At 41.2% G+C, this 13059-nt stretch overlaps 1 protein-coding gene across 4 annotated transcripts in view; it reads right to left on the reverse strand.

Annotated features, from left to right (window-relative positions):
* The window catches only part of nf2b (NF2, moesin-ezrin-radixin like (MERLIN) tumor suppressor b), a 58020-nt gene that overhangs the window by 40045 nt on the left and 4916 nt on the right, over positions 1-13059 (reverse strand). For all 4 annotated transcript variants that reach the window (XM_072243380.1, XM_072243381.1, XM_072243377.1 and 1 more), the window contains exon 2: positions 10440-10576. In XM_072243380.1, coding sequence (XP_072099481.1) covers positions 10440-10559 — 120 coding nt within the window. In that variant the 5' untranslated portion in view covers positions 10560-10576. The remainder of the gene's footprint in view (positions 1-10439; positions 10577-13059) is intronic.

The following is a 13059-nucleotide window of genomic DNA, read 5'->3' on the forward strand; positions in this document are numbered from 1 at the left end:
AAATTAACTTACCTGGTATCACTGAGTGATGATACAACCTAGCCAAAGCACCTGCCAACCATGTTCAGAATGAAATACTGAATAGACGATCCATCTTAATTCCCTCTCAAGAACACCACCATCATAGATGTCAATCTACAGCCAATTCAATTCACTCAGAGAGATTTTAAGAAAGAGTTGCAAGTATAGATGTAGAACTGGACAACAACCCAGCCAAGGTACTACAGATCCTCCCCCCTCCCCATTCCATAAGAAGCTGCACCTCTAGGGAGGCTCTTACAGTACACCTACAGCACTGGTTTCTACCTGACAATGCAAAACCTGCCCAAATCTACCTTCTTCAAAAAAAGCAAGACAAATCCAATACAGCTCTTATGACACAATCAATGTATTTACAATTATAGAAGCTGTCATCGACAGTACTATCAAGCAGCACCTACTTAAAGGTGGAAGGTGAGCAGCCGTATGTCTTAGCACATAATGCCACCAATGACATCGGTAGTAAAATGGAGGAGGTCCTGAAGAGAAAATTTAGGAGTTAGGTCGAAAGTTGAAAAGCAGGACCTCCAGGGTAGTAACCTCTGGGTTGCTGCCTGTGGCACACAGCTGTGAGAGTAAGAATAGGATGTTTTGGCAGATAAATGAGTGTCTAAGGAACTAGTACAGGGGGCAAGGTTTCAGATATTTAGATAATTGACATCTCTTCTGGGAAAGGCATGCCCTGTACAAAAGGCACAGGTTACACCTGATCCCAAGGGGGACTAACATCTTTGCAGGCAGTTGGTTTACGATCAGTGGCAGTGCGTAGTGAGACTGTTAACAAGGAAAGGCTGATGATAAGCCAAAACTGCAGTCAATGGGATAAGTTGCAATGTTTAAAAAGGGGAGGGGGGGCCAAAAAAAAAAAAAAAAACAAAAAGAGTGACAAATACAGGACTGAAGGCATTACATTTGAATGCATGCAGTATATGGAATAAGATAAATGATCTTGTAGTGCAGTTACAGAATGGCAAGTATGATGTTGTGGGCATCACTCAGTCATGTCTGAAAGCACAGCAGTTGGGAGCTTAACATCCAAGGGTACACATTGTATTGAAAGGACAGACAGGTAAGCAGAAGGGGTGACATGGCTACATTGGCAAGACAATAAGAAATCAAATCCTTAGAATGAGGTGATATAGGATCAGAAGCTGTGAAATCCTTATGGGTAAGTTAAGAAACTGCAAGGGTAAAAAAAAATCCTAATGGGAGTTAGATACAGGCCTCTGAACAGTAGCCAGGATGTGGGCTATAAACTACAACAGGAAATAGAAAACGCACGCCAAAAGGGCAATGTTACGATAGTAATGAAGGACTTCGACATGCAGTTAGATTGGGAAAATCAAGTTGGTGCTGGATCCCAAGAGAAAACTCGTAAAATGCCAATGAGATGGCTTTTTAGAGCAGCTTGCGGCTGACTGCATGAAGGAAAAGGCAATTATGGATTGGGTGTTCTGTAACGAAACAGATTTGATTAGGAAGCTCAAGGTAAACAAAGCCTTAGGAGGTAGAGATCATAATATGATTGACTTCACCCCGCAATTTAAGAGGATGGAGTAAAGGGAATTATAGATGCACCAGAGAGGAACTGGCCAGAGTTAATTAGAAGGGGGCACTAGCAGGGATGACGGCAGAACAGCAATGGCTGGAGTTCCTGAGAGAAATTCAAAGGCACAGGACAGATACTTTCCAAAGTAGTAGTATTCTAACGGCAGGATGATGCAGCCAGGGCTGACAAGGAAAGTCAAAACAAATGCAAAAGAGAATATATAATACAGCACAAATTAATGGGAAGTTAGAGAATTGGGAAGCTTTAAAAGCCAGCAGAATGCAACTAAAAAGCTGTAAGGAGAAGGAATAAGATGAAATATGAAAGTAAGATAGCCAATAATATCAGACAGGCTATCAAAAGACTTTTTTAGATATATTAAAAGAGAGGTAAGAGTAGATATTGGATCACTGGAAAATGACGCTGGAGAAGTTGAAATGGGGGACAAGGAAATTCCGGATGAACTAAATAAGTATGTTGCATCCATCTTCATTGTGGAACACACTAGCAATATGCTGAAAGTTCAAGAATGTCAGGGGACAGAAGCAAGTACAATTGCTATCACTAGGGAGAAGGTGCTTGGGAGGCTGAAGTGTCTGAAGGTGGCTAAGTCACCTGAACCAGATGGATACATCCCAGGATTCTGAAAGAGGTGGCTGGAGAAGATTGTGAAGGCATTGGTAATGATCTTTCAAGAATCAATAGATTCTAGCATGGTTCCAGAGGACTGTAAAATTGCAAATGTCACTCCACTTTAAGAAAGGAGGAAGGCAGAAGAAAGGAAATTTTAGGCCAGTTAGTCTGACCTCAGTGGTTGGTAAGATGTTGGAGTCGACTGTAAAGGATGTAGTTTCAGAGTATTTGGTGGCACATGATAAAATAGGCCATAGTCGCATGGTTTCCTGAAGGGAAAAATGTTCCTGTTTAAGACGGTGCTGCTGAGGTTAAGTGACCACTTGCTGGTGGCCAATGAAACAAAGAGAGCAACCAAATACTTTGGTATTCATACTTTTTCTGGTAAATAATTGCTGCAATAGTTGCCTGTGGCCTCCTTGCCTGAGTTCAGTTGAATCACCTGTGCAACCTGGCATTTTTGTGGCTGGAGTCTTGGAGAGGCAGGATGGTTGCAGCATGTCCGGCTGGAGTTGCTGGAGCTGACCTGGAGGCTATTCGATGCGGCAGAGCCAAGGCGAAGCGAAGTTGAGAAAAGATCCGAGGTTTGATCGATTTAAGAGCTGAGACGAATTGGAAAGGTTGGGTAGTGGCATAATTGAGGCAGCAGAGCCCAAGCCCAAGGGCATATCAAAGTGGCAAAGAATGACAAATGACCCAAAGTTTGGATGATTTAAGCATGGGGCCAGATTGAAATGGTCAGGCTGTCAGGGTCAGAGGCAAAACGGTTCACTGTTCCGCAGGGTTTGCTCATCTGTGCTGGATGGAGGCTGTGGTTTGTACAAAGTTTGTAACTAGTGGACTTCTGGATCAGCTGAATTGATACCTGGCTTTGTGAACTTCAGTTGTGAATGCTGTTTGCTTGCTTTTATTGTTTGCACGATTTGTTTTTTCTCTCTCTCTGCACACTGGGTGTTTGACGGTCTTTTGTTTTTAATTCTATTGGGTTTCTTTGTTTTGTGGCTGCCTGTAAGGAGACAAATCTCAAGGTTGTATAAAGTATACATACTTTGATAATAAATGTACTTTGAACTTTGCCTGACAAATCTGCTGGAAGTCATTTTCACAAAACAGAAAGCAGGACAGACAAAGGAGAATCAGTGGATGTTGCCTACTTGAATTTTCAGAAAGACTTTGACAAGGTGCTGCACATGAGGCTGCTTAACAAGAGCCCATGGTATTACAGGAAAGATACTAGCATGGATAGAGGATTACCTGATTAGCAGGAGACAAAGACTGGAAATAAAGGTCGCCTTTTCTGGTTGGCTACCGGTGACTATTGGTGTTCTGCAGGGGTCAGTGTTGGAACTGCTTTTTTTGAAATGTTATTACCAATGATTTGAATGATAGAATTGATGGCCTAGTGGCCAAGTCTGCAGACAATATTAAAATAGGTGGAGGGACAGGCAGTGTTGAGGAAGCAGAGAGGCTGCAGAAGGACTTAGAATGATGAAAAGAATGAGCAAAGTGGCAGATGGAATACATCACGCACTTTGATTGAAGCAACAAAAGTGTACACTATTTTATCAACAGGTAGAAAATACAAAAATCCAAGGTGCAGAGAGTCCTCCTGCAGGATTCCCTAAAGGTTAACTTGCAGGTTGAGTCAGTGGTGAAGAAGGCAAATGTAATTGTAAAGCCCTGCTTAAGATTTTTACTGCTACTCTGTAGGTATTTCATTTTAGCAGTTCTGTAAGAGCAGTCTCTTTCAGCTTCTAGCATGTTTGGGTTTGAGCTAAACATAAGCGACTATGTTGTTCAACTTCGGAATGTTGTGTCAGCCAATCAAGATGGTGGAATTGGGTGTCCGCAAAGCATATGCTACCAGGTCGTGAGGAAACGATACGAGTCAGCTGCACCTTTCCTCATTCCCTGTCATGCACTGTTGAACTTGAACATAGGGTTGCCAACTGTCCCGTATTTGCCAGGACATCCCGTATATTGGGCTAAGTTGGTTTGTCCTGTATCTCCCCCGCTATGGTAGAGCATTCCTATGAAACCTTTCCAGCCGAAATGGCATGAAGCGAAGAAGCAATTACCATTAATTTATATGGGAAACATTTTTGAGCGTCCCCAGACCCAAAAAATAATGTAACAAATCATACCAAATAAAACAAAACTGAAAATAAATAACAGTAACATATAGTAAAAGCAGGAATGATATGATAAATACACAGCCTATATAAAGTAGAAATAATGTATGTACAGTGTAGTCCGGAAGATGAAGGCAAAACTGATTTGTGGGGGGAAATATTCGGCACGTCACGCATGCGCACACAGGTGCCCGCGCAAGTCTTCATGGTCATGGTAGCCTTTCCTGGGGTAAAGTGTCCCGGGATTTGACTGCTACCTTTGTCCCTTATTTGGGAGTGAGAAAGTTGGCAACCTTAACTGTAAAAGACATGTTGAGGTGAGTTTAACCCTACTTCAACACCCCCCTTCCCCCCTACCCCTGGTCGGCCAGTCCGCAAGAATATTGTCAACATTAAACTGGTCTGCAGTGCGAAAAAGGTTGGGGACCCCTGTTCTAAAGGACGCTGGGCAGAGAAATTTTTTGTGAAGGACACTGGTGTCTGTCAAGGTCTTTTGGCAAAAGCTGAGAGAAGACAGGAGGGAAGATGCCCGAGGATGCCGTCCCTGTTGCAAAAGATGCCTGATGCAGATGAGTGACTTCAAGGAGGAAGGACCAATACTCCCATGGGGAAAGCCTGTTTGTTGGATGTGGACTTCGAACGACATTCGGAAGGTGGCATGTGTCCTCATGCAGACAGTGGGTCCAATGTGTGAGTTATATGCAATGTATGTTCTGTTATGTCTTGCTGATGGCTAATTGCATGGGGGCAGTATTAACACAGTATTTGCACAGATCGGGGTTCGGGTGGTTGAAACATCCCAACTTCCAGGTTTTGGTGGGACTGAAGTCATACCGACCATAGACGCACAGAGTTTGAGAAAGGTGGTTCTCAATGCTGAGTCCAATGGCTGTTCACGAGGGGCTAACAAGCCACATCTCTAGAGATGCGTGTGGGAAAAAAGGGGTTTCACAATATTTGCACTCACTTTGAGAGGACGAAAATATAAAGGCAAGGATAGAATACTGAGGATTTATAAGGCACTGGTGAGGCCTCACTTAGAGTACTGTGAGCAGTTCTAGGCCCCTTATCTAAGAAAGGATGTCCTGGCATTGGAGAGGTTTCAGAGGAAGTTCACAAGAATAATTCCTGGAATGAAAGACTTACCATATAAGGAGCATTTGATGGCTCTGGGCCTGCACTCACTGGAATTCAGAAGATGGGGGGGGGGGGGAATTTCATTGAAACCTATCAACTGTTAAAAGGTCTAGATAGAGTGGATGTAGAGGAAATTTCCTATAGCCTCAGAATAGTGAGGACATTCTTTTGTCAGAGTGTTGAGACTCTGTGGAATTCATTACCAGAGGCAGCTGTGGTCATTGGGTGCATTTAAGGTGGAGGTTGATAGATTCCTGATCAGTCAGGGTATGAAAGGTTACAGGGAGAAGGCAGGAGAATGGGGTTGAGGGGGAAAATGGATCAGCTATGATTAAATAGTGAAGCAGATTCAATGAGCTGAATGGCCTAATTCTGTTCCTATCTCTTATGGTCTTATTAATAACCTACTAATTGAAAGCAGTTTACCTTTTGCCAGGACTACTCAGTCCAGACTTCATCACAATCTTAGCCCACACATGAGCCAATGAGAAACAGGTGATACCATTAGACAAAATCAATAGTCCCACTATCCACTAACAACTCACAATAACCATCATCTCTGTTGGAAACTACAATGCTTAGGTACTTGGTAAAACCAAGACCTGTCTTGGCCAACATAACTAATCCTAATGTTCAAATAGCTTTATCAGAAAATATGATTCCAATTTGCTAACCCTGTGAAACAATACTCCAGTATAAATCAGGCTGTCTCCAGAAATGACAAGAAAAAAGGCTTAAAAATTGAAATTGGCAAGGGCAAATAATGTAATAAAAATTGTTAGAAAGGGACATGTTCACAATTAAAGATGCTTTTTCTCTAAAGTACCCGAAACAAAACTGAAAATTAACTGGGATGAAGAGTGTGTACACATTCTAAAATAATTGCATCACCCTTTTACTTGGGAAAGAATTTAGATTGCTTCCAAGTTCAGACATGCTTTAGCAGTGTCATTACATATTACTTGAATTATATTTAATAAAAAGGAACAGATGTTAATCTGACATTTTATCTCTCTTAATGTTGAAACAATCTTTCAATTTCATGTTCCAATAAATGGACCTGTGATTTCCATTTGTTTTTATACTCCTATTATACTTTCTTACATTTATGTGTATATAGGGTATGTGAAATCATGCTGCAATTACATCTGCAGACCTGGAATAGTGCTGAGGTCTGAGGCCTCCGTCAGTCAGAGTTAACCATAGATATTGCATCCTAGCTAACTAGGTACACAAGCCTGGGCAGTAAGATACGGAATGCAAGCTGTTCTCCTCGTAGCAAGCTTCCCCCCCCCCACACACACACACACACATCTGATGAACCCAAAGGAACAGCAGAGATCGACACAATTTAGTACCAGCAGCATCGCAGGAGTTGCCATTCAACATTGAACTCAATGTAAGACTGCCTTAGGGACTCCAGCTCCGGTTTTTTCCCTTAGGGGTTTACTTCCAAAACCTTCCCCATGAGTGGGTACAACCACAAAGGCAGTGGAGGTTTGAGATCGGAGTTTTCCTTCTCCTAGATGAGCTGCCAACCATAGCTGATGAGTCACATCTGCCCAAAGCAATTCGTTTTAAAGCACCAGTAACCCACCTTTGCCCCTTCCTGTCAGCAGAAATTATTCTGCCAGGCTTAGTAACTAAACCACACATGAAGGCCAGGAACTGGACTTGGTTGTCAGAGGCAATTTGAGGTCCACGCCATTGGGAGCATTTAATAGGTAGTGGGAGCTTGTCTCATTACTGTCCTCAGCTATTCCAGTCTGGAATAGGTACAATTATAGAAAAAGCATTTACATTGGTAATTCATCATGGTAAAGTATAACAGAAAATGGTGATTCTGTTGCACACAATAAGCTCAATAAAATGGTCTTTCTTTCCTCTAGTGATTAGATTTACTCTTTCTGCATCAATGGATTGCATCTTGTTATATCCAGCCCATCATTCATTCCCATGGCTGCATTACTTTCCACAACCTGCCGGTCTGTTTGCACTGTAAGCTCTGCTGCCACAACCCATAAAGCATAGTAGTATGCAAATAGGACTACACCTTAAGCAGCAGATTCTCAAATCACCATCTCAGACAAATCTGAAGGCCTTTCTGACAAAAGCTGTTCTGTTTCCTTAAACTGCTCCTACATCTGATGATTTTAAAACTATTCAAAATTTATAAAATTTAAATAATACAAATTAAACATTAAAAAACAGCTGCACTCAAAAAAAGGCTCATCTGGAATTGTCTTAAAACTCTGTTTCTTTAATATTTCCAGGAAAGGAAATTGTCTTTCTGATCCATATGCAACTCCACGACCTTCTCAGTTCAGAGTTATAAGGGATGAACAAAAGATGCCTGCGATGTTCATAATCCATAAAAAACTCTTCAATCATAGACAGCTATGGATGAAGTCACACCACAAACACAAGCTACTCCTGGTGTAAAATTGCTGAACAGATATCAGGAACTAGTGGACCTGTTAACTGTCATTAACCAGGAAATCTCAATGGAACCTCTAACTAAAAAAACTGTACAAATCTGACCCAAACTTTTTTTTTCATCTTTACCCTACTTACCTTTATTCCAAGTTCTCCTTTCTCATTTTCAAGGCAATACATTTTAGTACATTACAGTATCTGCAAACTCCAAATTAAAAAAGAATCCCAGTCTCTGACTGTGGCTATTATCTGATGAACTAAACTGACTTAAGCATTTACATAACTTACCCAACATGGCTAAACATATTTACACAATATTATTTAAAATAATATAAGTATCAATGTTTAGAGCATTCTGCATTACTTCAATTCATTACTCCATTAATACAATGTGTGTTCCCTGGAACACAATCCTAAATCTAAAGGCCAATATTTCTGAGGAATAACAGCAAAACTGGTTCAATACTTGAAATGAGGCAACAAAACAAAAAAAAAGTAGATTAAAGAATAAGTGTGCATTTTTGTGGCACTATTACATTCTGAATGTTTAAATGTGTTTCACAAATTAAATATAACAGTTACTTTCAAGAAAGACAAATCTGAAAACTAGCAGATCAATTAACAAAACAGACAAATCTAAATCTGGCTGCAATTCTTTCCAAAACCTACCTTAGATTCACATTTACAGCTCAAGTCACCTCAGATTCAGAATTGGTAACAAAATACATATTTTTCCTCCATTCTCTTAAATACATCCAATTTAAATAACCAAATACAAGTGAATGGTGAAAAAATTAACCAGTCTTTCATATACATCATAAAATTTTACAATTGCTTATTACGATGTAAGTTCAAACAAAAGAATTGTTAGGTACATTTTGATGTAAAGCTTTCATTATTGTACAATTACAATTGTTATTTTTTGTATGTTAGGACACCAAGGATGTTCCCCAGCAGATTCAATTGACCCTATTGTTGCAAATGGAACAAGCTACTTAAGCATGTTGGTCAATGAGATTAGCTGAGTATTGGTTCCAGACATTTGAGGATATCTGGGTCATACTTAAATACTGAAAAATGCAGCATCATCAGAAATTCCATCTTTCAGATGAATTGATAAACTGTGTTCAACCAAGTCTCAAGTTCAATAGAAGGTTCATTTGGAATATTTGAAAAGGAAGCTTTCCCCACTTCAAACAAAATACTGCATCACATTCTCATTATATAATTAGTGCTGCCAGAAACAAAGCAACTGACTAAACATCCTTCCAAGAGGACAGAGCTAAGGAGGACGATGGCGCCTAACGGCGACTCCTTTGCTTACATCTTCGGAAACAGCCCTATTTCTATCTTTGATATCTCTTTTTTTCTTTTCAAGGTTCTTTTGAAGACCCTGACCTGGAGTTACACGCTGACTTCAGTTCTTTGCGGAAATGGGACCCGCTCTCGAGGCCTCACGACCAGCTAGTTTTTGATATGCCAAGGATGCGGCCTGGAAGACTAACACACCTTCAGGGTGTCAGATTTTCGTGGCACTGGAGGCGGGCAGATTTAAGGCCAGTGCCACCACTGCCTGATGCGTCGTGGGAGATGGAAGATCGTAAGCAGCGAGCTGACTGCTGGCTGTGTGCCCAGAGACCCGAGTTCTTTAGGCACAGAGCTCGGAATAAGCAACACAACAGACCTTTAACACCATAAATCAGTGAGTTGCTTTGTGATGTCTCCTCTCTCATTGTGAAACAAGGACACTTCTTTTCCCCTCATTAGGGAGAGAGAGAACCTGTGGGATGTTGAATTACTGGGTGAATGAGTAGTCTTTGGGGTACTGCAAGACTGGGTCTTTACTGATGCTTTGCTGCACGCTTGAGTGCTTGGTGGGAGGCGTCGATGCTTTTTTGCTGGTGGGGGAGGGGGTGTCATTGCTTTGCTGCTGCTTATGCATGGCAGGGGAGAGCTGGGGGGGCTTTGGAGTTCTAACAGTTAACTGTCATTCTTTCTTTGGGGCACTCCTTTGTTTTCGTGGATGTTTGTGAAGAAGAAGAGTTTCAGGATGTGTATATTTCTTTGATATTAAATGGACCTATTGAAACCTTGTCATAGAGTTTGGAGGCTCGCATGCCCCAGTGATCCAGAGAGCTATGTTGGCAGGAGTCAGGGCCTTGTGCCTTGACTCTTGGTAGGGTAATTCATGCCAAACAGGTCAAAGGGTACAGGCCAGACTAAGAGTGGTCCACCAGGTTCAGGGCTTCAGCTCAGGGCTAACAACCCTGACTTGTCAAAAAATATATATTGTTACGCAAGCAGCATTGAAGAAAACCTTCATTGCAGTCCTAAACATCAGTGGCGTAATGGGCAGCAAGTAATCAAATATCACATTTGCCACTGTTCTTTGCTATATGCAAAACAATTGTTGCATTTGCCTACATAAAGGCAATATTTCAAAACATTGGAATAATCTAAGGATATAAATCGTTAAAATACTTTATGCATCTAAAACAGAAACTCACTCATACCTCACAACTGAATTCCATTTCTGCATCCATGGTAATAACCTTAACTTTGAAGGTTTTAGGTTGTTTTTTCTTTAAGCCCATTATCGACATTTTCCTTCTAAATCCTTTGAAGGATACCATCAAGTGTAGTTTTAAACCTAACAATAGAAAGCAATAATAATGTCATATGGACAATTAAGACAATTTACAAAAGTGATGAGTATTGATATGCCATGGTCTCCCTCCACACAATGCTCCAGAACCATACTCACAGATATACACAAACAACCCTTCTCTTTCTGCCCTTTTGTTGATATACCTTTACCCGGAGAGGTGGAGCATTTAGTGAAGAGAAAGCATACTAAATGTTTATGAAGCAAAATTAAGCAGGGCTCTTAAGAATTATAAGGAGTTGAAGTAGAGACTTAGGAGGGCTAGGAGACACGAAAGGGCCCTGGCAAGTAGGATTAAGAAAAACCCCAGGGGGTTCTACATGTATGTGAAGAACAGAAGGATGACCAGAGAGAGAGAGGACTACTCAGCGATAAAGGGAGAACCATGTGCCTGGAAACAGATTAGATAGGGAAGTCATTAATGATTACTTTGCTTTTGTGCTTACCAGGGAGAGGGACTTTGACGAATACAAGGTTAGGGTACAGGCTAATGTGCTGGAGCATATAGAGGTTAAGAAAAAGAAAGTGTTGAAGCTTCTGAAATACACAAGTACAAGTTCCTGGAATCAGACGAGATATACCTCAGACTACTATGGGTAGCAAGGAAGAGATTGCTGGGACATTGATGATGAACCTTGTGTCCTCCCTGGCCATAGGAGGGGTATCAGAAGATTAGAGGATGGCAAATGTCATTTGTTGTTCAAGAAAGGTATTAGGAATAATCCTGGAAATTATAGTCTCACATCACTAGTGCGAAAACTTAAGGAGAGGATTCTTAGACACAGGATTTACAAGCATTTGAAGCAGCATGGTAGCTTCATCTAGAAAGTTGTGAGGCACAAGATCTATGGAAAATTGGCTCTACAGATTCAGAATTGGCTTTCCCACAGAAGGCAGTAGCATATGGAGCATATTCTGGCCAGAGGTTGGAGACTAGTGGTGCTCCACAAGGATCTGTTCTGGTACCCCTGCTCTGTGACTTTTATTATTGATTTGGATGAGAAAGTGAGGGGTGGATTAGTAAATTTGCAGGTGACATGATGGTTGGTAGTGTTGTGAATAATGTAGAAGGCTGCCATGGATCACAATGGTGATGACATTTTAAGGGTGTTGGAGAAGAAAGAAATGATTCTTGGACTCTTGTAAATAACGGGTTAAAATTAAGTGCCAACTTACGTGTGCTCTGTTCTGGATAGTGTACAAATTTCTGTTTGTCCTTCATTGAGGAATCTGCCTGCGGCTTATTTAGATTAATGACTCACAGATGTCTCCTGAGAATGTTATGGGGGTTGGGTTCTCATGGATCGCACACATTCTGCCTTATAGTTTTGCAAGAATTGAGCTAAGTACCCTTGTTGTTTAGTGAAAGCACAGGAATGAATATCTGTCTGTAATTAAGTCAGGGCCTAGTAAAGGGAATAACTGACAAGGATTGGACAGTACATCCCATCTGTAATTAAAACCTTGATTTAGTGGACTCTCTTATCTCAGAAATTAAATGCTCTGTCTCGCTAGTTCTATAAATTGTAACGTTTCTGCATGTTAGACAGAGGTTCGACATGAGCCCCCAGAGGGAGAGGAACACTGTCCCTCTGTTGTGTGTGGCTCCAAACTTCTCGCCGGCTGAGTTCAAACAAATAAACTAGTGAAAAGGATAAAGTAAAGAACTGTTTGTGGTGTGGTTATTGGTCCGGCGAACTTAAGTTTACAATGGAACGCAGAGATGGGCTGTCAAGTGGCAGATGGAGTTCAACTCAGGAAAATGTGAAGTGATACACTTTGGAAGATCAAACTTGAAAGTAGAATACAAGGTTAATAGCAGGAGGAAGAGGGATTTGGGGCGCAAGATCATTGTCACACAAACTGATTGGGTGGTTAAGGCAGCATATGGTATGCTAGCCTTCATTAGTCAGAGGATTGGTTTTCAAGAGCTGTAAGATTATGTTGCAGCTCTATAAAACTCTTGTTAGAACATGCTTGGAATATTGTGTTCAGTTCTGATCCCCTAATTATAGGAAGGATGTGGCAGCTTCAGAGAAGGTGCAGAGATTTACCAGGATGTTGCCCAGATTAGAGGACATTTCTTAAGCAGAAAGGTTGAGTTATCTGAAGCTTTTCTCTTTGGAGACAGAGGATGAGAAGTAACTTGATCAAGATATATTTGATTATGAAAGGCACAGATAGAGCATACAACCACCCAGGGCAGCAATTGCCAATACCAGAGGATATCAATTTAAGGCAAGTGGAGGAAAGTTAGGAGATGTCAAAGGTAGTTTTTTTTTTTTAAATGCAGAGTGGTGGACGCCTGAAATTTACTTCCAGCGGTGGCACTAGAGGCTGATACAACAGGGACATTTAAAAGACCCTTTGATAGGCACACGAGTGCAAGAAAAATGGAGGACTCTGGGCTATACGAGGAACGGTTAGATTGACCATGGAGTGGGTTTATATACAGTAGTGTGCAAAAG

The sequence above is a fragment of the Mobula birostris genome, chromosome 25, assembly GCF_030028105.1.
Source record: "Mobula birostris isolate sMobBir1 chromosome 25, sMobBir1.hap1, whole genome shotgun sequence".
Taxonomy (NCBI): Eukaryota; Metazoa; Chordata; class Chondrichthyes; order Myliobatiformes; family Myliobatidae; genus Mobula; species Mobula birostris.